This window comes from Panthera pardus, unplaced genomic scaffold, assembly GCF_024362965.1.
Source record: "Panthera pardus isolate Hobbes unplaced genomic scaffold, ASM2436296v1 HiC_scaffold_11, whole genome shotgun sequence".
Taxonomy (NCBI): domain Eukaryota; kingdom Metazoa; phylum Chordata; class Mammalia; order Carnivora; family Felidae; genus Panthera; species Panthera pardus.
The window spans coordinates 30788930-30811457 of NW_026526666.1; the positions used below are offsets into that span (position 1 = coordinate 30788930).

Consider the following 22528-nt stretch of genomic DNA (forward strand, 5'->3'; position numbering starts at 1 on the left):
TCACCAGTAAATAAGTTCTTAACTCCTTTTCTTTAAAAGAAGTTGATACATTCAGCTTGGAGGCACGCTTGCCCAAAGTTAGCCTTCAGATCCGAATGCTGTTCCCAAAGACAGAAATTTTGGAATCAAATTATGTTCTCCAACTTTTAAAAAGGGGATATGGTATCGTTAACAAAAAAGATACAAGTTGCGGGAGGGGGTGGGGAGCAACGTTTCTTCTGAAGTTGTGGCCGGAATCTCCTTTGAAAAGTGGGACTCTGCTGCCCCCTGCCTTCCACTAAAAAAACTGCAGAAGATAAAACAGGAAATCACTAACTCATTGAAGGACAGTATCTTTTTGTCACACACACACACACACACACACACACACACACACACGTGCATATACCCCCTAAAAACTTAAGGGCTCCAAAAGCATCCTCTGTGATCTCAACCCCATTATTATCTAAACACTGGTCCCCTGGACACAGTGACAAACACATTGAGACCCCGCATGAATCTGCCCGTCTGTGCTCTTCCTGGAATAATCCTCTGACTTCAGCCATCATGTCCATGCTAAAGGGGAATCGCCAACTCTTACCACCCAAGCTTTACTCATACCTGGATATCCAACAATGCCTTCCAACTCCAAATGACCAAAACCAAATGGCATTTTCCCTCACAAACAAGCCGCTACGAGGACTTCCTTCAGTGAGCTTCATTTCTTTTAACGGCACCTTTGTCTAGTCACTCAGGTCAAAAACTAGTATTCCTTCTTTGACTCCCCTCTCACTGGCCCCCTACTGAATCAAATGAATTGCAGGTACTCCCCCCCCCACACCAGCACCCCCTCCCCCCCCCCCCCCACCACCACATTAACAGCTTCCAAACCCACTGCCTCCACTCCATTGTCAGCTTGGGTTAGGTGCTCATTGGGTCCCCGCTATCCTGTCTGGAGTGTTACACTACCCTTCCAACTGCAATCCCCAGCTCACGCCAGCCTTTCCTCACTCCAGTACATCTTAAAATTGCTGGCAGATTTATCTCCCTGAAGTCCTGCTCTGCTCGTGTCACTCTACCGTCTCCCTCTTGCCTCAGAATAAAACCCATAACCCTTTACCCTGGCAGTCAGGACTTTCCACGATCCGTACCATCTGCCGCCAACCGCTGCTACCACGTCCACGCGCCTTACGCTGCAGCCCCATGGACGCACACGCTGCTTCCTGGAGACAGCCGGTGGCTTTCTTCTGCCTTGCTCCTGATACTTCTTCCTTGCCTGCTTTTCCTCCACCACCTCCACTATCCGTAGTTCTTTCCGTCCAAATCATTTGCATCTTTCAAGTCCTAGGTCGAACGCCACTTTTTCCACAAAGCTTTCCCTAACTCCTTCAACCGGAGCACATCTTTGTCTAAAGTCCAATCATATTCCGTCTGTTCCTTTCTTCGTTTCAAATGAGCAAATATGTATAGAGTTCCTCTCGTATAGGAATATACTAGGCCTTTGCACATTGGGGCAAACAAAAGACACGACCACACCCCCTTGTGTCTTACAGTCTAGTATTTACCACTTGCCAACTTGTGTTCTCTTTCTGAGAACATGAACACATGAGTAAGGCGTCAGTGTTTCAGTGTTTCATCTTTTATGCCTCTCTCACACATAGTCTCTAGCAGAGTGCATTGTGTTTGTTATTCAGTAAGTATTTGAATAAGTTAATAAAAGTATTAAATTATCCCAGATGGCTGAATTTCAGAGTCATTAGTCACTTCCCAAGTTCAAGTAATTGATTAACCCTAAGTTTGAGAGTCTAACAACTTTTATGGATTCCCTGATTTAAAAATTATTCATCGTGTACGGGTGCCTGGGTGGCTCGGTTCGTTAAGTGCTGACTTCAGCTCATGTCATTATCTCACGGTTTGTGAGTTCGAGCCCCGCATCGGGCTCTGTGCTGACAGCTCAAAGCCTGGAGCCTGCTTTGGATTCTGTGTCTCCTTCTCTCTCTGCCCCTCCCCCACTTGTGCTCTGTCTCTATCAAAAATAAATAAATGTAAAAAAAATTTTTTTTAATAAAATAAAAATTATTCATCATGTATACCGTACTCAAAACAGATTTAATTCACAAGCTTTGGAATCAGAGGGAACTAGACATGAACTACAGATCTGCTCTGTCCCTGTTTAGCTGAGTGAACTGGGGTGTGATGGGCCCAGGGGCATTACTTAACCGCTCTGAGCTTCAGCATCCTTATCTGTGGTTGGGTGAGGATTAAGTACTAGAATAAATGCAAGGCAACTAGCACAATCTCTGATGTGTCCATGGCTGACAAATTGAGGTTATTATTACTGTTATTTACCACTACTGCTTTCCTCTAAATCAAAGCATAGCAAAACTATTCCCCAGAGCTTGTTGGAAAACTGACTCAACCATCTTTGCCAACACTTTTCTTCCTTGCCATCTCCCACTACAGACAGCTAGGGATGGCCGTGACCCAGCTCTGGCCAAAGAGAGATAGGCAGAAGCCTGCTGGAGAACTTCCAGGAAAATACTGGCTTTCCCAATAACACAGACAGATATGCTCGGGGACTGCCTGCCCCTCCACCCCTTCTTCCTGCCTTAAATGTAGATATATTACTTGAGGCTGTAGCAGCATCTTGAGATGATGAGGGAAGGCCAGAAGAAGCAAGATGCTGACTCAGACGACACTGAGTAGCTGTACCAACATCAGCAGTTAGATCTGACCCCGAAATCCATGGTAGGTAGTGGATTTCCCTGCCCTTTGACTTTGGTCTTGGCCACATGTCTTGCTTTAATCAATGACATGTTTGAGAACATAACAAAAGCAGAAGTTTGAAATATGCTAGCATGATTGGGCTTGCCTTTTTGCACATCTTCTTTTCATCATGAACATGATTCAGGCAGTCACTGATCTAAAGAAAGTGAGAATTTGGAACAGACCTGATCAAATCTGCAGTTTGATCTCAAACCTTGCCAAGCCCAACTAAGATCATCAGCCCAATCCCAGCAAAACTGCAGGTGCACGATTGAGAAAAAACAAACAAATATACATATATAGCTATATGCCACTGAGATTATGCAGCATTAATATAAAAATGGCCAAAACTGTATCTCCAAAACTCTGTAAGAAACAGGTGCACAAGTTTCCCTGCTTTGGATCTCTCTAAAAAGTAGTTTCCAACTGGAAGCGATTTTGCCCTTAGGCAAACATGTCTAGAGACACTTCTGGTTGTCTTAAATTGGGGAGGGGAATTACTGGCATCTAGTGGGCAGAGGCCAGGGATGCTGCTAAACATCCTACAGTTCACAGAACCGACCCCAACAACAATGAGTTATCCTGTCCAAAATGACAATGATGTCAAAGTTGAGAAATTTTGTCCTAATACAATATGATATAAATAGGAGTATCTGGGTGGCTATCGGTTGAACGGCTGACTTCAGCTCAGGTTCTGATCTCATGGTTTGAGTTAAAGCCCCACATTGGGCTCACTGCTGTCAGTGCAAAGCCTGCTTCGGATCCTCTATCCCCCACCTCTCCCCCACTCATGCTCTCTCTCAACAAATAAACATTAAAAATTAAAAATAATGTTTTTTAAAAATATAAGACAAATAAGGATGAGATATTTTTCCCATTTTGCCACATACCTCTGCTCAGCCATTTATCACATCGATTGATTGATTAATTAGGTCAGTAAGTATTTACTGAGTGCCCACCACCATTCTATGCACCAAGGATCCAGTGCTGAATTAAAAGAAAATATTCCTGTTCTCACAGGGCTTCTATTCTAGTAAAGGAGACCAGTGATAAACAGATAAATATAATGATTTTAGATGGGGTGGGTAGTAAAAGAGTAATACAGCATAGAGAATGACTACGTGGGAAGTCATGTCTGAGAAAGTTGCACTTTAATGTAGCTGAATGATGGAAGAGACCCAGTCACACAGCAGTTTGGGAAAAGAACATTCTGGGCACACAGACAGAAACAAGTATAATGTACGAGAGGAAAAGAAAGAAGGCCATTCTACCTGTGGCACAACGAGTAAAGTAGGAGAGGAGGTCAAAAGATATCTGCAGGATCACATATGGTAATCTTGGTATGGTACCAACTGTAGACTCAAGTGAAGTTTTTAGAGATGTCATGCAGGGGGGGACGTCAGCGTCTGGCAGAGACCACATGCAGTACAAGCAAATATTCATGAACACATGTGAGACACTCCTTAGTGCATGTGGAAAGCTGGAGTGGGGAGGGTGGGAAACTTTACAGGAAAACTAAGAATAAGTTAGTGAGCAGATTTGAACTATTTTTGTTACTATGTCCCATCAGCACCTACAGAGACAGCTGACTGATCCTAATCAAATGTAGGGATACATTTGTAACTAGAGGAGAAAGAAAGCTATTCAACACTTTTTTCCCCCCCACTCAAAATCTTGTGCTTTCTTGGAATGTTGCCTCTCTAGGCTCCTGGCAGGAGACTGGGAAAAGGTTTGTTAGGAAGACACCCGTTGAAAACCAGCATTACTTCCTAATGATAATCCCACCACAGTTGACCCCAAATTTCCCCCTCTGGTGTTCTAGAACATGGGAAAAGCTATAAAGCAGAATTTAGGCTCTCTGAATCAGAAGGGAGAGCCCGGCAGCCTACAGGCCATGATCCCACTGTGCCATGTATCTACAGGAGGTTTCCAGGCCCCACATAATTTTGACCTGAATGAGCAGGTCATTCCTGGATCGTAACTGTCCCTTAACCATCTGTAAGACTCCAAAGGACAAGGATCCTGTCTGTTTTGTTCATAACTGTATCCTCAGCTCCTAGTGTCTGGCACATAGTAAGCCCTCAATAAATATTAGGTGAATAAATAATGATTCATGAAAATAAAGTCTCACAGGCTTGGAACAATCAAAGAGATAACACAAAGCAAAATAAAATAGCTAGACACATCTATTTTTTTCTTAAAGGTCTGTCATTTTATAGATATATACTTCCAAGAGAAAAATAACTATAACATCCATTCATCCATCCAGTTCATTTTTTGGGCATCTAACATGTGCCATCCACTGTGCTAGAAGCTGGAGGTAGGAAAAAAAGAGGAAGATACAGACCTTTCTGGAAGCAAAGGCCTATGGCATAGAGTGGAGAAAGAAACACCTACAGCACATTTTACTGGTGAAGAGAGGGGAAAAAAGTCAAGAAAGCCCAGAAATACTTCCTAAAACAGTTGAATTGAAGGCAGCTTTTTTTTTTAATCCTAATATTATCAAGCAGATCATTTAGAGTTCAAATTCCACACCCAACTGCTTTTAATATATGTAGACTAGTGGTTTTCAACTGAGGGAGATTTTGCCTCTCAGGGACATTTGCCAATGTCTAGAAACATTCTAGAAGAATTAGGAAGAGCCATGAAAATAAAGACACGAGTACAGCTGACCCTTGAACAACACAGGGATTAGGACTGCCAATCCCGGGGAGCCTGGGTGGCTCAGTCGATTGAGTGTCCGACTTCGGCTCAGGTCACGATCTCGCAGTCCGTGAGTTCAAGCCCCGCGTTGGGCTCTGGGCTGATGGCTCAGAGCCTGGAGCCTGCTTCGGATTCTGTGTCTCCCTCTCTCTCTGCCCCTCCCCTGTTCATGCTCTGTCTCTGTCTGTCTCAAAAATAAATAAATGTTAAAAAAAAAAAAAAAAGGACTGCCAATCCCCCATGCAGTCGAAACTCTGCATAACTTTTGATGCCCCTCCAAATTAACTATGATAGCCTATGGCTGACCAGTCAATTAACACAAATTGACACAGTCAACTAAAATGTATGTTGTGTGTTATATTATATACTGTATTCTTATAGTAAAGTAAGCTACAGAAAAAAAAAATGTTGACAAAGTAATAGGGAAAATACATTCACAATACCGTAAAAAGTCTGTAAGTGGACCCGCACAATTCAAACCCGTGTTGTTCGAGTTCAGCTGTGTACCATTTAGGCAAGTTTTTTCTAATGCAATTAAAATCATAATAAGAATCATTTAATTGCTGCCTCAACGGTAGGTCAACAAAGTACAAATAGTAATACAATCAATTTTTGTGATGACTATGAATAAAAACCTTAACTCTGATGCACAAAGGTGTATATTAATCAGTCATGTTCTTAGCATTACAGATCAGATGCAGGGTCTCAGCAACACACTGCCTCATTAGAATTCCAAATTGAAGAATGGCGTACTTACATAGGAATTTGGTTTCTTTTATAGTTTTTAGCTCTAGGATAGAAAAGGCTTAGCCCATTCCCTTTCAGTTTAAAATTAGTCATATGTTCAGCATCCTTTAGCTGGATACGTTTGTTCCCTATAGGAAGTTTATAACTTGTAAAAGGAGTTTTATGCAGAATACAAATTGGGAGTATTACATGACGACCTCTTGAGGACACTGAGTTGTGCAAACAACATCACTTTATCTGACGTAGCAGCTTGGGATTGGTCTATCTGCCCACCCCTGGGCTGTCTGGAATTATAGATCAGGGACATCACTGTCATACCCCAGCTGCTGCAGAAAGCTACTGGAAGAAAGGAGATTTATGAGTATTTTGGTTGTACTGAACCAAGGATACAGGAGCTATACAACAGGGAGCCTGGTGGCTCTAAATTGTAGGCATTATGCAAAAAGAAAATGCAGACTTTGGTGTCAAGGGAGTCCTCCAGGAGCAATAGGACATCTTTGTAAAATCTCTAAAGAATAAATTTAACAGTTATTAAAGAACACCACCCTGTTGTTGCAGACACTGAACTTTATATGACAAGAGATATGAGGGATTTTCAGGAAAACATCTGTCATTTAACAGTGATAGTGACCTCGGCACTGACAAGCAATTCAAATCCCAGTTGAGGAGAGTTATTTACCTCTTTACAATGGCTGAGTTTGGAGCTCTTATATTAGCAGGTTATTTAATATCCTGGTCAGTTAAGCACCTCTGATGCTGAAGGAGAAAGTTGTTTGGGATAACCATGATTATTAGTTCTGTATATGAGACACTCATGAATTACTTCCCTTCAATTATATTAAATTATCAAGTGATTTTGTTAATTTTGACCAAAGGACTGTGCAAACCTATGGAGAGCGTAGATGTAATCTTCAAAACACATCATGAAAGATCAAAACTATGTTAAAATGAATGTGGAAAAAAAAAAAAACCCTAAATTTCTGTATTAATTTTGCCATGGACTTACCCAGCCAGTACTTCCACTTCTCTTTTATCTCTACTTAAAAATAAATAAGTGTGCAGTGATATTTAGGTAACAATAAGAAAAATAAAACTTCAATGCTGAGAGCTAACTAAGCGCTCCAGACAATGGTAGGTGTTTTACTTATTCGATTTTTACAACAGTCATGAAGGTAACAAACATTACCTTCATTTTATAGATGAGAAAACAGAAGCTTTTTTTCATTTAAATGTTTTTCCCTGAAATGGACAAATGGACTGAACTAGAAAATGATACAGCAGGGGTAAGGGGAGGGCAACAGCAGGAGAGGAAGATCTATTGAATTCCAGGGCTAATAAGCTGTGTTACACTATGCTGCCACAAGAAATGACATTTTTATTTGTGTCAGACACATGAATATTAAAACCCATCACTTGAAAGAGAAAGCATTAATACTCTAAGTTGATCACTGAGCTCCCCTGGCCCCCATACCCATATATCCAATTGCTTGCTTGATATCACCGTATCAGTGCCCTACAGGCAATGCCAACTAAACATGCCCCCACATTGATTTACCTAAAACCTGACATTCCTGTTTCTCTTACCTCAAGGAACAGTGTCAACAACTACGGAGTTGCAACGAAAAATGGAATAGAAAGAAATACACAAAAACTGCTAATGGTACTATTACTTGGATGGTCGTATTCTAGGTGTTTTTTATTTTATTCTTTATACTTCCCTGGGTTTTCCAGATTCTTCTTAAACATTTACATTATAAACGTGACACACAATTACATCCTTGTTTAAAAATCAAAGGGAGGGGGCACCTGGGTGGCTCAGTCGGTTAAGCGGCCGACTTCGGCCCAGGTCACGATCTCGCGGTCCGTGAGTTCGAGCCCAGGTCACGATCTCGCGGTCCGTGAGTTCGAGCCCCGAGTCGGGCTCTGTGCCGACAGCTCAGAGCCTGGAGCCTGTTTCAGATTCTGTGTCTCCCTCTCTCTGACCCTCCCCCGTTAATGCTTTGTCTCTCTCTGTCTCAAAAATAAATAAACGCTAAAAAAAAAAAAAAAAAAATTTAAATCAAAGGAAAAAAACAGAAATAAGCAGTTAAAAAAACACATCACATTCCCAGTGCAACTTCCCTCCTCACATGTAAACACTATGTATCATTTCCCACTTTTCTTCTATGTAAATATATTACTTTTATTTTTATGCATTTCTCTACAAATATATAGTTTGGAACTTATATAGTTCCTCCAAGTAAAACTCTAATGCATATATTATAACTCTTTTTTTCTTCTGAGCAATATATCTTGATGTCAAAACATAGATCTCTTACTGTTTCCAATGGCCAGAGTATTCGATTGTCGTAACAATCAACCTTTACCACGTTTTATTCATTCCCTTATTGCTGAATATTTAGGTTCCCAATCTCTCATCATTACAAATAATGCTGCAAAGACTATTCTTTTAGATACACTGTTTCAGCATTTCTTAGACACACCCTCCCCACCCCCACCCCCATTTTATCATCTCTCAGGCTAGAATGCATCTTACAGTCGATGGCATCTTACCATTGCTATCAGCCAGGTGGTATTTGTTGTGTTAAAAACCCTTCCTGACACCTTCTGGTAAAAGCAAAAAAGTTATTAGCCTCAATACATTTTAGATAAGGTGAAATGTTATCTTGGAACTCAAGCACATTTCAGGCATTTGTGATTTCAGACAAATGAAGAGCTATTTATAGGTTGGATGGCTGGACCAAATAGTACGTGCATTTTAAATTTTGCCAGTTACTTCCCAATTGCCCTCCAAATAAGATGAAACAGTTTATGCAGCCATCAATCATATGAAAAAGGGACTTTTTTTTTCACCAATAGTGGCTATTGTTAGGTCTCTGAATGTCTATTAACATAATGGTTGATAAACTGGATCTCTTTATTGACTGACCTAATCTTTGGTCTCTTGGACATATTGTAAACATTTTCTCCCCTTCAACCACTCTTCTTTCAACTTGAGTGTCTTTCACCCTATGGTAGTTTATGTACCATATTTGTCAATATTTTCCCCTATGTCTGCTGGAAGTTGTAACTTACTGAGAAAAAATTGTGTCCAAAATTACAAATAAGTTTCTTAGATTTTAATACATGTGGAGGGGGTTTTACCTTTATCTCTTTAATCCACTTGAAATTTACTTTTGTGCATAGTGTGACTTGGGTAGGTCTTTTCCCAGTGTAACTATTCTGTCTCCAAATCATTCATAGGCTACTTTTATCTTTTACCCATGATTCAAAATTATACCTTTATCTGTACTATATCTACATAATATTCACAGTTTCTTCAGTGTTTTACTTATCTACTCATATTTGATATATTGTTTTGTTACGCATTTCTAGTAAGAAACATAAGCTAAATTTTCGTTGTTTTTTAAATATTTTTCTTATTTGCATATGAACTTCTCAGTTTAAATGGCATATACTGCTAGTAGCACCCTAATATCCATTATCCCCTTTCCCCAAATAGAACCCCTGCTTTTCAGCTGGAAAGATGGCCACATAGAATAAATACAATTCCCTGCCTTCTTGGCAGGTACGTTCCCATGACTGTTGTAAGCAATGGAAATAATGTAGAAACGTAAGTGCCATCTTCTGGTACCTCTTCCTAATGAGAAGTTGTGTCACTTTCTTCTCTTCTTCCTCTCCACTGACTGAAATATAGACAGGAAGACTGAAGATGAGGTGTTTTGAAGATGGTGGACTATACAGGGAGCTTCAGTTTCTGATACCTGGAAGGGTACCACCAACCCTGCATTACTTACCTGAACTTTTATATGAAAGACTTCAATCCTAAGTGGCTGTTATTATTTTTTAATTTTTTTAAAAATTTTTTATTTTTGAGAGGCAGAGAGAGACAGAGCATGAACAGGGATGGGAGAGAGAGAGGGAGATACAGAATCCAAAGCAGGCTCCAGGCTCTGAGGTGTCAAGCCCAACGTGGGGCTTGAACCCATGAACGAACTGAAGTTGGCTGCTTAAGCGACTGAGCCACCCAGGCACCCCAATTGCTGTTATTTTTAACTTTCTCTTACAGGCGACATTAATTCTAAGTAACAAAATCCTATTGGAATTTTAATTAATTTGATGAATTTGTTCGAGGATAATTAACATCTGGACAATGTTAAGTTTTTACAAACAGGAATATAGAATGCTTACTATTTATTCAGGCATTTTATGCCCTTTATTAAAATGTGTAGTTTTCCTCATATAGATCTTATACTTTTCCCATTAAGGTTTATACCTAGATAATAGTTCAGATTTTTATTGCAAATAAGGGGTTTTTTTTAACATCTTATTTTATTTTTTGAGAAACAGAAAGAGACAGATCGCAAGCAGGGGGAGGGGCAGAGAGAGGAGACACAGAATTTGAGGCAGGCTCCAGACTCTGAGCTGTCAGCACAGAGCCCAACACGGGGCTCAAACCCACAAACGCAAGATCATGAGCTGAGCCGCAGTTGGCAGCTCAACCCACTAAGCCACCCAGGCACCCCACAAATAAGGTTTTTCAAAATTACATTTCAAATTGGCCATACTAGTCTATAGAAAGCTACAGGTTTTTATATGTTGACTATTAAATGAAAGTACATTATTTGTTTTTCAATTAATCCTCTTCAATTAATCCACTATCTCCGTATCACATTGCCTGAAATAATGACTGTGTTCTCTCTCCCTGGTATTTCTATTTCTTGTCAGTAAGTGATTGTACAGCCAGTAGGCTTGATCCTGTCTCAAATGTGGATGTTTGATGAAGGCTTCTGTTGATGTCCTCAGCCAAGTTAAAAAGTTTTCTATTCCTAGCCTGACAAGATTTAAATCTGGATTGAGCGTTAAATTTCAGGGAATGTTTTTCCAGCATCTGTTGAGATTATGTGACTTTTTCTCATTTCATCTGCCTTTTTTTTTTTTTTAAAGTTACAATAATAGACTTCCTAATGTATTGAGTTACATTAATAGATGATGCTCTATGCTTTGGATAAACCCTACTTTGCCATGACACATTTTCTTGGATTTAATTTGCTAATGTTTTTTCAATGATTCTATTTTCTCCTAAGTGAGATTGGTCTATAGTTATCTTTGCTGGACATTATGGAATAAGCGTTCTGCCAGTCTCAGAGACCAAATCGAGAGGTATTTCAGATTTCTGTATAATCTGGAAAGGCTTAAAGAAATTCTTCCTTAAAGTTTTGTATGGTTTTGTTTCATTTTAAATGCAAGCATTTGGAGGACCATGTGTTCTGACTAGATTTTATTAATTGATTGCTACCCATAATTTCTAGCTTATTGCACTGTGATAGCAGGACAGAGCCTGTACATAATTTCTTGTGGCCTGCTTCATGGTCATTTCTCACAGTATTTGAAAAGAAGTTCTCTGTAACTATTGAAGTTTCTGAATTATATAGTTCAAAACCTGTGTCCTCAATTTTAAACTCTTCAGTCAATAATTTCTAAAAGAGTTGTGTTCAAATACCTCGTTCTAACTGCAAATTTGTCAGTTTCTCATCAACAGTTTTTCATTATAATTTGAAATCATGTTGTTGTGCATAGTTTTGAGTTAATTTCTGAATCCTTCCATGTTCTTGATTTTTTTTAATGTCTTTATTGTGCCCTCTCTCTTAAAATGACAGTTTAGCTCAAGATAGAATTCTAAATTCAAAGTAATTTTCCCACACAACTTTAATGTTTATTTTTGAGAGGGGGAGGAGCAGAGAAAGAGGGAGACACAGAATCTGAAACAGGCTCCAGGCTCCGTACTGTCAGCACAGAGCCCAATGCAGGGCCTGAACTCACAAACTGCAAAATCATGACCTGAGCCAAAGTCGGATGCTTAACCAATTGAGCCACCCAGGACCCCATTCCCACACAATTTTAAAAATTAACAGTTGTCTTCTAGCACGCCAACATACAGATGACAAATCTGAGACCAATGTGATCCTTTCCCTTTACAGGTATATTGTTTCTCTTCAGAAATTTTGAGATTGTTCTCATAATCCTAGGATTACACAAATTTAGTCGGAATATGTTTTAAGTGTTCGTCTCCTTTTTAATTATTTTTCCTCAGTACGTAGAGCTTTTAATATATGGCCAGTCTTTTATCAGAAAAACATTTTTTTTCCTATTATTTCTTTTCTTTACTTTTTCTGTTATCGACTTCTGAACCTCCTATACATATACATATATTCAATCATTCAAAAGTATTTACTGAGCATTTCATGCACCTGGTACTGTGATAACATGCAGGATTTTCAACGCTAAACTTCCTACACATATGGCTCCAGACCTCATGAAGTTTCATTTTATCTTTTTTAAACATTTATTTATTTTGAGAGAGACAGCACACGTGCAAGTGGAGGAGGGGCAGAGAGAGGGAGAGAGAATCCCAAGCAGGCTCCTTGCTGTCAGCACAAAGCCCAATGTAGAACTTGACCCCAGGAACTGTGACGTCATGGCCTGAGTCAGAGTCAGACACTCAACCGTGTGAGACCCACAGGCGCCTCCATGAAATCTCTTGAAATGACTCTTGAAATCAAGAGTCAGACACTCAACCGTGTGAGACCCACAGGCGCCCCCATGAAATTTCATTTTAAATGGATGGTGTTTATCTGAATCTTCTACATCTCAACTTTTCTCATAATTTCCACCTATTTGACCTATTCTTATATGAGTCTGGAAGTATCCCTCAGCTTAAAATTCTAGCTCAGTAATTTGATTTTCAGCCATGTTTATTCAACTACTTGGCCTAAAATAGATTTTTATTTCAGCAGTTATTTTTTATTTCCAAGATATTTCTTTCTCATAGCAGTTTGCATTTTTTTAAACTAGTGCAATAACCTCTAAAATTTCTTTGGAGAGTATAATGATATGTAACACTGTATCTAAGAATTATATAGAAAACTTATACTTATTGCTATTTTTACATATAATACTAAATTTACTTTAGTATGTACTAAAATATTTTAAAGTTTTGTTTTCCCTGAATTGTATCCTCAGGATTATTTCTGCTTATTAAGTATACTACCTATTTTTCATGTTGCTTTCTTCCTTAAACGTCTGTTGCTTCTGTGTTGTCTATTACTGATAAATGAGAAACAAGGGGTCAGCAACTTTTCTGTAAAGGGCCAGTTAATAGTATTTTAGGCTTTTAAGGCCGTATTAGATGTCTGTCACATATTGTTGTTTCCACAACCCTTTAAAAATGTAAAATCCACACAACAACAGGCAGTAGGAGGCTTACAGATGGCGGTCTGTGAAACTACTAGATTTTTCAGTTTTAATACCTGGAGTTTATTCTCTCAATTTGAGTGAAATACCCTGGCAGATTTTGATTACAAGTAACCTGGCATTTTAACTGTATGAGAGAGGAGGGAGGGGCAGTCAGTAAGAAAATGGGAAATGGACAGCCACCAAGTTTTTCTGTTTGCCTGTTTTCTAAGTATGAGGAATCAGAGCTCTTTGTGGGATCCACAAAACACCTAGGGCACTACCACACTTTGATGGCTGCTGTATATATGCTCTGAGAATCTACTACATCAGAAGTTACGCTCTGATGGGCAAACAGCAAGCTGTGCTATGACTTTATCTTGGAAGAATATCCTAGACTAAGGCTTCTGAGCCAGGGACTAGCGTAACTATTCAAGTCCTTTAATAACATGGCTTACCATGCTACAGCCAGCCACACTCACAGCTACCTCTAAAACATGGAGGCACTCACTTCCTTAACTTTCATCTCGATGTGACTGTGCCTCTCTGTTTCACCAAGATCTGGTTCCTTCTTTTATATCTTGTAGAAATGCTTCGCAGCAACCTTGTTGTCTTTCCATTGTGGTTATGAATTTACTGTTATTACTTGCATTTTTTATCATTGTCTGTTCTGTAATTTTAATAGAACTTCAGAAGATAATGACTTGATTCCAGTATGCCATTTTAATCTGGACCTCTCCCCAAATTCATAAATTATATTCCTCTAATAACTAAGCAGCTTATAGTTGTTCCCTTACACACTCTTAGTCACCAAGAAAGCCATCTCTTATCACCATCAACTCTGCCTCACCCCTACCTCTAACACAGTCTTTTAAAAAATTTTTTTCTAAGGCAATCCCTATCAAAATAATGCCAGCATTCTTCACAGAGCTAGAACAATCCTAAATTTGTATGGAGTCAAAAAAAAAAAAAGAAAAAGAAAAAAAAAAAACCCGAGTAGCCAAAGCAGTCTTAAAAAAGAAAACCAAAGCAGGAGGCATCACAATCCCAGACTTCAAGCTATACTACAAAGCTGTAATCATCAAGACAGCATGGTACTGGCACAAAAACAGACACTCAGATCAATGGAACAGAATAGAGAACCCAGAAAAGGACCCACAAACGTATGGCCAACTAATCTTTGACAAAGCAGGAAAGAATATCCAATGGAATAAGGACCGTCTCTTCAGCAAATGGTGATGGGAAAACTGGACAGCGACATGCAGAAAGATGAACCTGGACCACACACAGGTTCTTATACCATACACAAAAATAAACTCAAAATGGATGAAAGACCTAAATGTAAGACAGGAAGCCATCAAAATCCTAGAGAAGCAAGCAGGCAAAAACCTCTTTCACTGCAGCTGCAACAACTTCTTACTCAACACATCTCTGGAGGCAAGGGAAACAAAAGCAAAATTGAACTAGTGGGACCTCATCAAAATAAAAAGTCTGCACAGCAAATGAAACAATCGGCAAAACTAAAAGGCAGCCAATGGAATGGGAAAAGATATTTGCAAATGACAGATAAAGGGTTAGTATCTAAAATTTATAAAGAACTTATCAAACTCAAGACCCAAAAAATCCAGTGAAGAAACGGGCAAAAGACACGAAGACACTTCTTCAAAGAAGACATCCAGATGGCCAACCGACACATGAAAAAATGTTCAACATCACTCATCATCAGGAAAATACAAATCAAAACCACAATGAGATACCACCTCACACCTGTCAGAATGGCTAACATTAACAACTCAGGAAACAACAGATGCCGAGGATGTGGAGAGAAAGAGGAACCCTTGTGCACTGCCAGTGGGAATGCAAACTGATGCAGCCACGCTGGAAAACAGCATGGAGGTTCCTCAAAAAATTAAAAATAGAGGGGCGACTGGGTGGCTCAGTCGGTTGAGCATCTGACTTCGGCTCAGGTCATGATCTCACGGTGTGTGAGTTCGAGCCCCGCGTTGGGCTCTGTGCTGACAGCTCAGAGCCTGGAGCCTGCTTCGGACTCTGCGTCCCCCCCTCTCTCCATCCCACCCCTGCTTGTGCTCTGTCTCTGTCTTTCAAAAATGAATAAACATAAAAAAAAAAAATTAAAAATAGAACTACCCTACAACCCAGCAACTGCACTACAAGGTATTTATCCAAAGGATACAGGTGAGCTGTTTGGAAGGGGCACTTGCAGCCCAATGTTTATAGCAGTGCTATTGCCAATAGTCAAAGTATGGAAAGAACCCAAATGTCCATCAATGGATGAATGGATAAAGAAGATGTGGTATATATATGTATGTGGAGTATATATATATATATATACAATGGAGTATTTCTCGGCCAATCAAAAGGAATGAAATCTTGCCACGTGCAACAATGTGGATGGAACCAGAGTGTATTATGCTAAGCAAAATTAGTAAGAGAAAGACAAATATCATATGACTCACTCATATAAGGAATTTAAGATACAAAACAGATGAACATAAGGGAAGGAAAGCAAAACTAATATAAAAACAGGGAGGGGGCAAAACATAAGAGACTCTTAAATACGGAGAACAAAGAGGATTGCTGGAGGGGTTGTGGGAGGGGGAATGAGCTAAATGGGTAGGGGGCATTAAGGAATCTACTCCTGAAATCATTGTTGCACTGTATGCTAATTTGGATGTAAATTAAAAAATAAATTTAAAAAATAAATAATAAACATTTGAAAATAATAATTTAAAAAATTTTTTTTTAATTTAAGAAAAATTAGGAAAATCAGATGGGGAAAGGAAGGCAGAAAGAGACTACCATAACTGCTTCTGAGGAGGTCCAAACTGATGGCAGCAGGGACTGAATTTACCACACCCAAGGGTCTGCCCTCCAGCCTTGCAGTCCCCCTTGATTTTATTTGCGTATCAAATAGAGAAGTTATCAGGGTAAGGACTATCTACCAAATAAAGTCACATTGTTAATTTATAATATGAACTATTAACTGTCACATGAGCTAAAATACTTCTGGCCGGCATGACTACTCCATTTTCTGTCCATCAGCAGAACTACAAGGGATTCCAAATGTGAATCAAAAGTTTGTTGGGGGACCTGGGTAGCTCAGTGGGTTAGGCATCTAGCTCTTGATTTCATGGGATCAAGCCCCGAGTTGGGCTCTGTGCTTACCGTGTGGAGCCTGCTTAGGATTCTCTCTCTCTTTCCGCCCCTTCCCCACTTGTGCGCTCACCCATGCTCTCTCAAAACAAATGTTTCTTTTAAAAAGTTTGTCAATGGGGTGCCTGGGTGGCTCAGTCGGTTAAGTGTCTGACTTCCACTCAGGTCATGATCTCCTGGTCTGTGAGTTCGAGTCCCACCTGGAGCTCTGTGCTGACAGCTCAGAACCTGGAGCCTGCTTCCAATTCTGTCTCCTCCTCTGCCTCTCCCCCACTAACACTCAGTCTCTCTCTCAAAAATAATTAAACATTAACAAATATTTTTTTAAAAATAAATAGTTTGTCATTAAAGCCTCTGAAATGTACACTCAAAAATGGTTGAAAGTGGTTAAGTTTTAAGTTTTGTGTATTTTAAATACATATAAAGTTTGTATTCACAGTAAGGACAATTTGGTAGGCAAAGTAAATGTCAAATAATATAAGCCTGATAATAAGATAACCTGATACTATGTATCTCTAAATAAGAACAACCTTGCCAATAAAAAGTGAATTCTCAGATACTTTTTAACATGCATAACCAACATTTGCCTTTGTAGTTCTTTTTTCTGTATGTCCATGATTTTTGGTACACAAATTTCTGCAGATATTTTATTTTCATCTCATTCTTTGGATTAATGCTTTTTTTTTTAGATATATTACATAATATACTATTATAAAATATAATACATATATTTGAAAATATAAGTATATTTTATAATAAGCTATAGTATTATGAAATATAAATATAACATCTAGATGCTATAACACAGATTGTAGTTAAATCTTGGCAATTCTAGGATCCACTCTGCCTCCTGATGCAGGATCATAAATTCAAATGTTTACAGGCACAGGCAGTTAATATAAATAAGTCAAGACTGACATACAAGGTTAGAGAAGCAGGCAAGGTACAAAACATAGAGAACCACAGATGTCACACTAAAAGGATCTCTGGATGTTACACTGACATGTATAAAAAGCCACTGAAGGATTTCAAGTAGGGGAATGATGCAACAGAGAGCTGCTTGTTATATGGAAAAACTGTTAGTCCTACCATTAGAATTTTTTTTTCCTACTATTAGAATTTCATGGGGGCACCTGGGTGGCTCAATTGGTTAAGCATCTGACTTTGGCTTTGTTGGTTCGTGAGTCTGAGCCCCACATCGGGCTGTCTGCTGTCAGCACAAAGCCCGCTTAGGATCCTGTGTCTCCCTCTGCCTTTCCCCTGCTCACTCATTTTCTCTCTCTCTCTCAAAAATAAACAAACATTAAAAAAAAAAAAAAAAAAAAAAAAAACTTCACATACTTGTAAGAATTACATAATCCAACGGGAGAAAAAGAACAAAAACAAGAACAAGACCCGGTTTTCTCACTCCTAGAGATTTGAAACAGGCCATTCTAATGCTTTTGTAAAATATTATGGAGAGAGGTGCCTGCATGGCTCAGTCCACTGAGTGCTGGACTCTTGGTTTTGGTTCAGGTCGTGATCTCACGGTTCGTGGGGTCAAGCCCCACATTCAGCTCCACCTGACAGCACTGAGCCTGCTTGGGATTCTCTCTCTCCCTCTCCCTGTGCCCCTCCCCCACTTATGCTCTCTCGTTCAAAATACATTTTTAAAAATGAATTTTTTTAAACAGAAGACAACCGTGGCTGGAGAGAAGAATAGCATGATATAAAGCAGGAATGCTAGGCCAGGCCTGATTGCTATAAGGAGTTTAAATTGTACAGATACAAAAAGAAGCAGGAGACTAGTATTACCTGAATTCTATTTTTAGAAAATTACACTTGTGTGTGGAAAACTGAATCTAGCAGGGCAAGAGTGGAAACGAGATTAGTTAATAAACTATTTTAATAATCCGGGTAAGAGATGATGGGGACTCGAACTGGGAATGGTAGTCAGATAAAATTTGGAAGTAGAAAACACAGACTTTCCAGTAGCCTGGAGGTAGGAGGTGATAAAAAGGGAAGAATATAGGACAATCCCTAGGCATCTGGCTTAACCAACTGTGTAAATCATATATAAATTTCTTTGGCTATTGTAATTACATGCTTTCTTTTTCTTTCATGTTTATTTATTTTGAGAGAGAGCATGTGCATTCACATGAGCGGGGGAGGGCATCTCACATACTATGAGATCATGACCTGAGCTAAAATCAAGAGTCCAACACTTAAAACAACAGAGCCACCCAGGCGCCCCACGTTTTGTTTTTTAATAAACACACAAGTAACACTTGGATAACAGAAGTTGAAAGTTAAAAGATATCATACAAATCCTTATCAGAAAAGTATTGAAAATATAAACTTTAAGGATCACAAAAATCAATCTGCCTGCAAATTAAATTGCCTAACTACAGGGGTGCCTGAGTGGCTCAGTCGGTTAAGGTCCCACTTCAGCTCAGGTCATGATCTTGCGATCCAGGAGTTCGAGCCCCACATTGGGCTCTGTGCTAACAGCTCAGAGCCTGGAGCCTGCTTCAGATTCTGTGTCCCCCCCTCTCTCTGCCCTTCTCCCACTCACACTCTGTCTCTGTCTCAAAAATAAACATTAAAAACATTTAAAAAATGAAATAAATTGCCTAACTACAAATTATCTAACAGGATATACATAAATTTGAATTTCTAAATTAAGTACAATTAACAAAATATACTTTATTAATAATACTTTGCAAATAAGCTAGTCTGAATGAAGGTTTTTGTATGTTTCCCACAAGTATTGCTACCCACATGTTCTTTCTCTCTTACTCTACATTTATAGGTGACCTGGCTGGCTCAGTAGGTGGAGCAGGCTACTCTTGACCTCAGGGATCGAGCCCTACACTGGGTGTAGAGATTACTTTAAAATCTTTAAAAAACAAATAAAACTGGGGCACCTGGGTAGCTCAATTGGTTAAGTGTCTAACTGTTGATTTTGGCACAGGTCCTGATGTCGTGGTTTGTGGGATTGAGCCCCGAGTCGGATTCTTCACTGACAGTATGGTATATGCTTGAGATTCTCTCTCCCTTTATGCCCTTCCTGCACACACATGCACACTCTCTAAATAAACATTTTTAAAAATTAGTAAAATTAAATTTAAATTAAAATAAAATAAAACATTTACTTAGAAGTTGTTATACAGATTCTTGTTATTCAGGATTCTTTCCAAATGTTTAAAACCTCAAATTGCTAGGGACATTCTTTTTTTAAAAAAACACCCACTTAGTGCCAAGAGAACCCACTAATTATACCTCAGAGGGATCTGTTCTCTTTTTACCTTACCCTTCCACAAGTATTTTTAAATAAAGTAGAAACTAAATAAATGAGAAACAGAAGGTCGATCAAGTCCTATTATCCTTAAAATTTTAACTCCTGAGCGCAAAAGCTTTCTGAAGCCTATTTAGGTAAATACAGACTCTTAGATAGGATCCCAATTTTCTCCAGTCGTATTTGGCTCTAAATCCCTGTAAATGGATACAAATGACTTAAAGCTTAAAGATAAGCAAATCTAGCCCACAACACAGCCTCCAAAAATGTAATTTTAAAAGTTTTGTTGTATGCAAAAAAGTGAAATTCTACAAATGCCTATATATTCACACACTCAATGCCTTAAGATTACTTAATATTCCTATATATTCATCCATTCAATGCCTCAGTATTTTGAGAAGCTATTTTATTTCACTGAGTCCCCCTCCAGAGTAAAGATTCAAAGAAATAAGAGCACTATTTTTCAGTGACATAGATGGTCATTTGAAAATAGGCTATCTGGGGGCAGCTGGGTGGCTCAGTCGGTTGAGCTTCCAACTTTGGCTCAGGTTATGAGTTCGAGCCCCACGTGGGCTCTGTGCTGACAGCTCAGAGCCTGGAACCTGATTCAGATTCTGTGTCTCCCTCTCTCTCTCTGCTCCTCCCCTGCCCTCACTCTCTTAAAATAAACAAACATTAAAAAAAAAAAAAAAAAAAGTTAAAGAAAATAGACCATCTGTCAGTCTCATCTCTTCTTCAGTATGTAAGCTGAAAGAAGTTTTTTTAAACTATAAAAAGTTTTTTTTTTTTAAAAGGAGAGAAATATTCAGGAAAGAAATACTTGTTTTTTAGAAAAGTGATTACTTTTGCTTCTTGGTTCTTCAGCTACAAACAGACATGACAAAAGAACTAACACAACTATAAAAAATTATTTGTATTCAAATGTATTTTCAAGATTTCAAGATCTGACATAGGCACAAAGAAAAGAAAGGAATTAAAACAAGTATAAACAAGTCAGTTATGGACTGACCTCAACTTGAAATATGTTAAAAAATATTTTAGTAGTACTTTTAAAATGATGGAAGTAAATTTCTTCTTCAACTCGTCTCAATCATCTCGAAATATCAGTGAGCTAAACTCCTACATTAAGGCAAAATCTCATTTTAAATACTAATTTAATTGATGAATCATTTCATTTAAAATTGCTAATCCAGGGAAAGAGTTTTTGTAAAAAACGTTTTATTGCTACAAAGGGAAACATGGTCACAAAAAGCCTTTAAGCGTATCTTAACGCAAATTACTATTCAATGTCCAATGCAGTAAAAAAATACACAGTCAGAGCACAAAATACTTGCCCAATTTATCTCTTCTAGGGTAAGTATTGAAAACATTAATGCACACTTGAATATATACTCCCAACAGCAGCATTTAAGTTCAAATGATTAGAATAGATATACTAACAATACACATCTGTTATCCTTAACACCAATTAAAGTAATAAAAATTAAGCTTAAAAATTATACAAACAATTTATCTAATCTAAGTTGGTAACTATAAAAACTAAACTAAAATAGTCTTACCCTCATTTTATTAAACAAATGCCAAACATTTAGAAATTATATAAAACAAATCTGAATGTGTGGAATGCATGCAATATGGGTGTTAACTCTCATATTTTAAACTATTAAAATTCTTACCCTTTTCCACATTACAAGAGAAATTTAAAGCTTCTTTTAAATCTGACTAATACCTTCTATTTAATTTTCTTCAGGTTGGTCAACAGGGAAGTCAACAGGCTTTTCCTTTGCTGCTTCTTCCTCTACTTCCTCTCCTTTCCCCACTCCTCCCTCCCCCACTGCTTCTCCCTCCCCGGCTGCCTCTCCTTCCCCCACTGCCTCCTGGTCCCCTGCTTCCTCTGTGTCTCCCGCTCCCTCCACTCCTCCTCCTTCTCCCACTTCTTCTGCTTCCTCCACTTCTTCTACTTCCTCTACTTCCCCCACTTCCTCCACTTCCTCCTCCTCCTCCTCCTCTTCTTCAATAGGTTCATCAATCTTTTCTTCCTCCTCCTCATCTCCTTCTATTTGTTGATCTTGAGAATGATCTTGAATTTCAAAAGGATTCTCACCCTAAAAACATGAGGAAAAACAGCTTTTAAAATCAGCATATTCATTTTTGTTACCAGTGCAATTTTTATTTGCTGTAACATCAAAAATAAATACACTCTGAAGCTTTTTAACTTATGACAAATCATGACATATTTGTTCAGTACCTATTTCATACCAAAGTGGATAAATAAATTACTGAAGTCATTTCTTTATATTCCATAAACTGGAACGCTTAAAGGCCACATTTTCCTAACCTAATTTCTAAAATCATATGCATATGACAAAAGCAAATATGTGGGTTCTGGTAGAAACAGATAGAGATTTATGTCCTACTCAATTACACCAGGATTCAATGTACTTCTGTGGTAGGATCTCTGAAAACAGGTTAAGAGTGGAAAAGCTTTGGGGCGTCTGGGTGGCTAAGTCGCTTAAGCGTCTGATTTCGGCTCAGGTCATGATCTCACGGTTCATGGGTTCGAGCCCCCGCGTCGGGGTCTATGCTGACAGCTCAGAGCCTGGAGCCTGCTTCGGATTCTGTGTCTCCCTCTCTCTCTGCCCCTCCCCT

The 22528-nt window shown here is 38.9% G+C and overlaps 1 protein-coding gene across 4 annotated transcripts in view; it reads right to left on the reverse strand.

Moving 5' to 3' along the window:
• Positions 1-21080: 21080 nt before the first annotated feature.
• Positions 21081-22528, reverse strand: part of ZNF326 (zinc finger protein 326) — a 34887-nt gene continuing 33439 nt past the window's right edge. For all 4 annotated transcript variants that reach the window (XM_053892745.1, XM_019414105.2, XM_053892747.1 and 1 more), the window contains one exon: positions 21081-21984. In XM_053892745.1, coding sequence (XP_053748720.1) covers positions 21616-21984 — 369 coding nt within the window. In that variant the 3' untranslated portion in view covers positions 21081-21615. The remainder of the gene's footprint in view (positions 21985-22528) is intronic.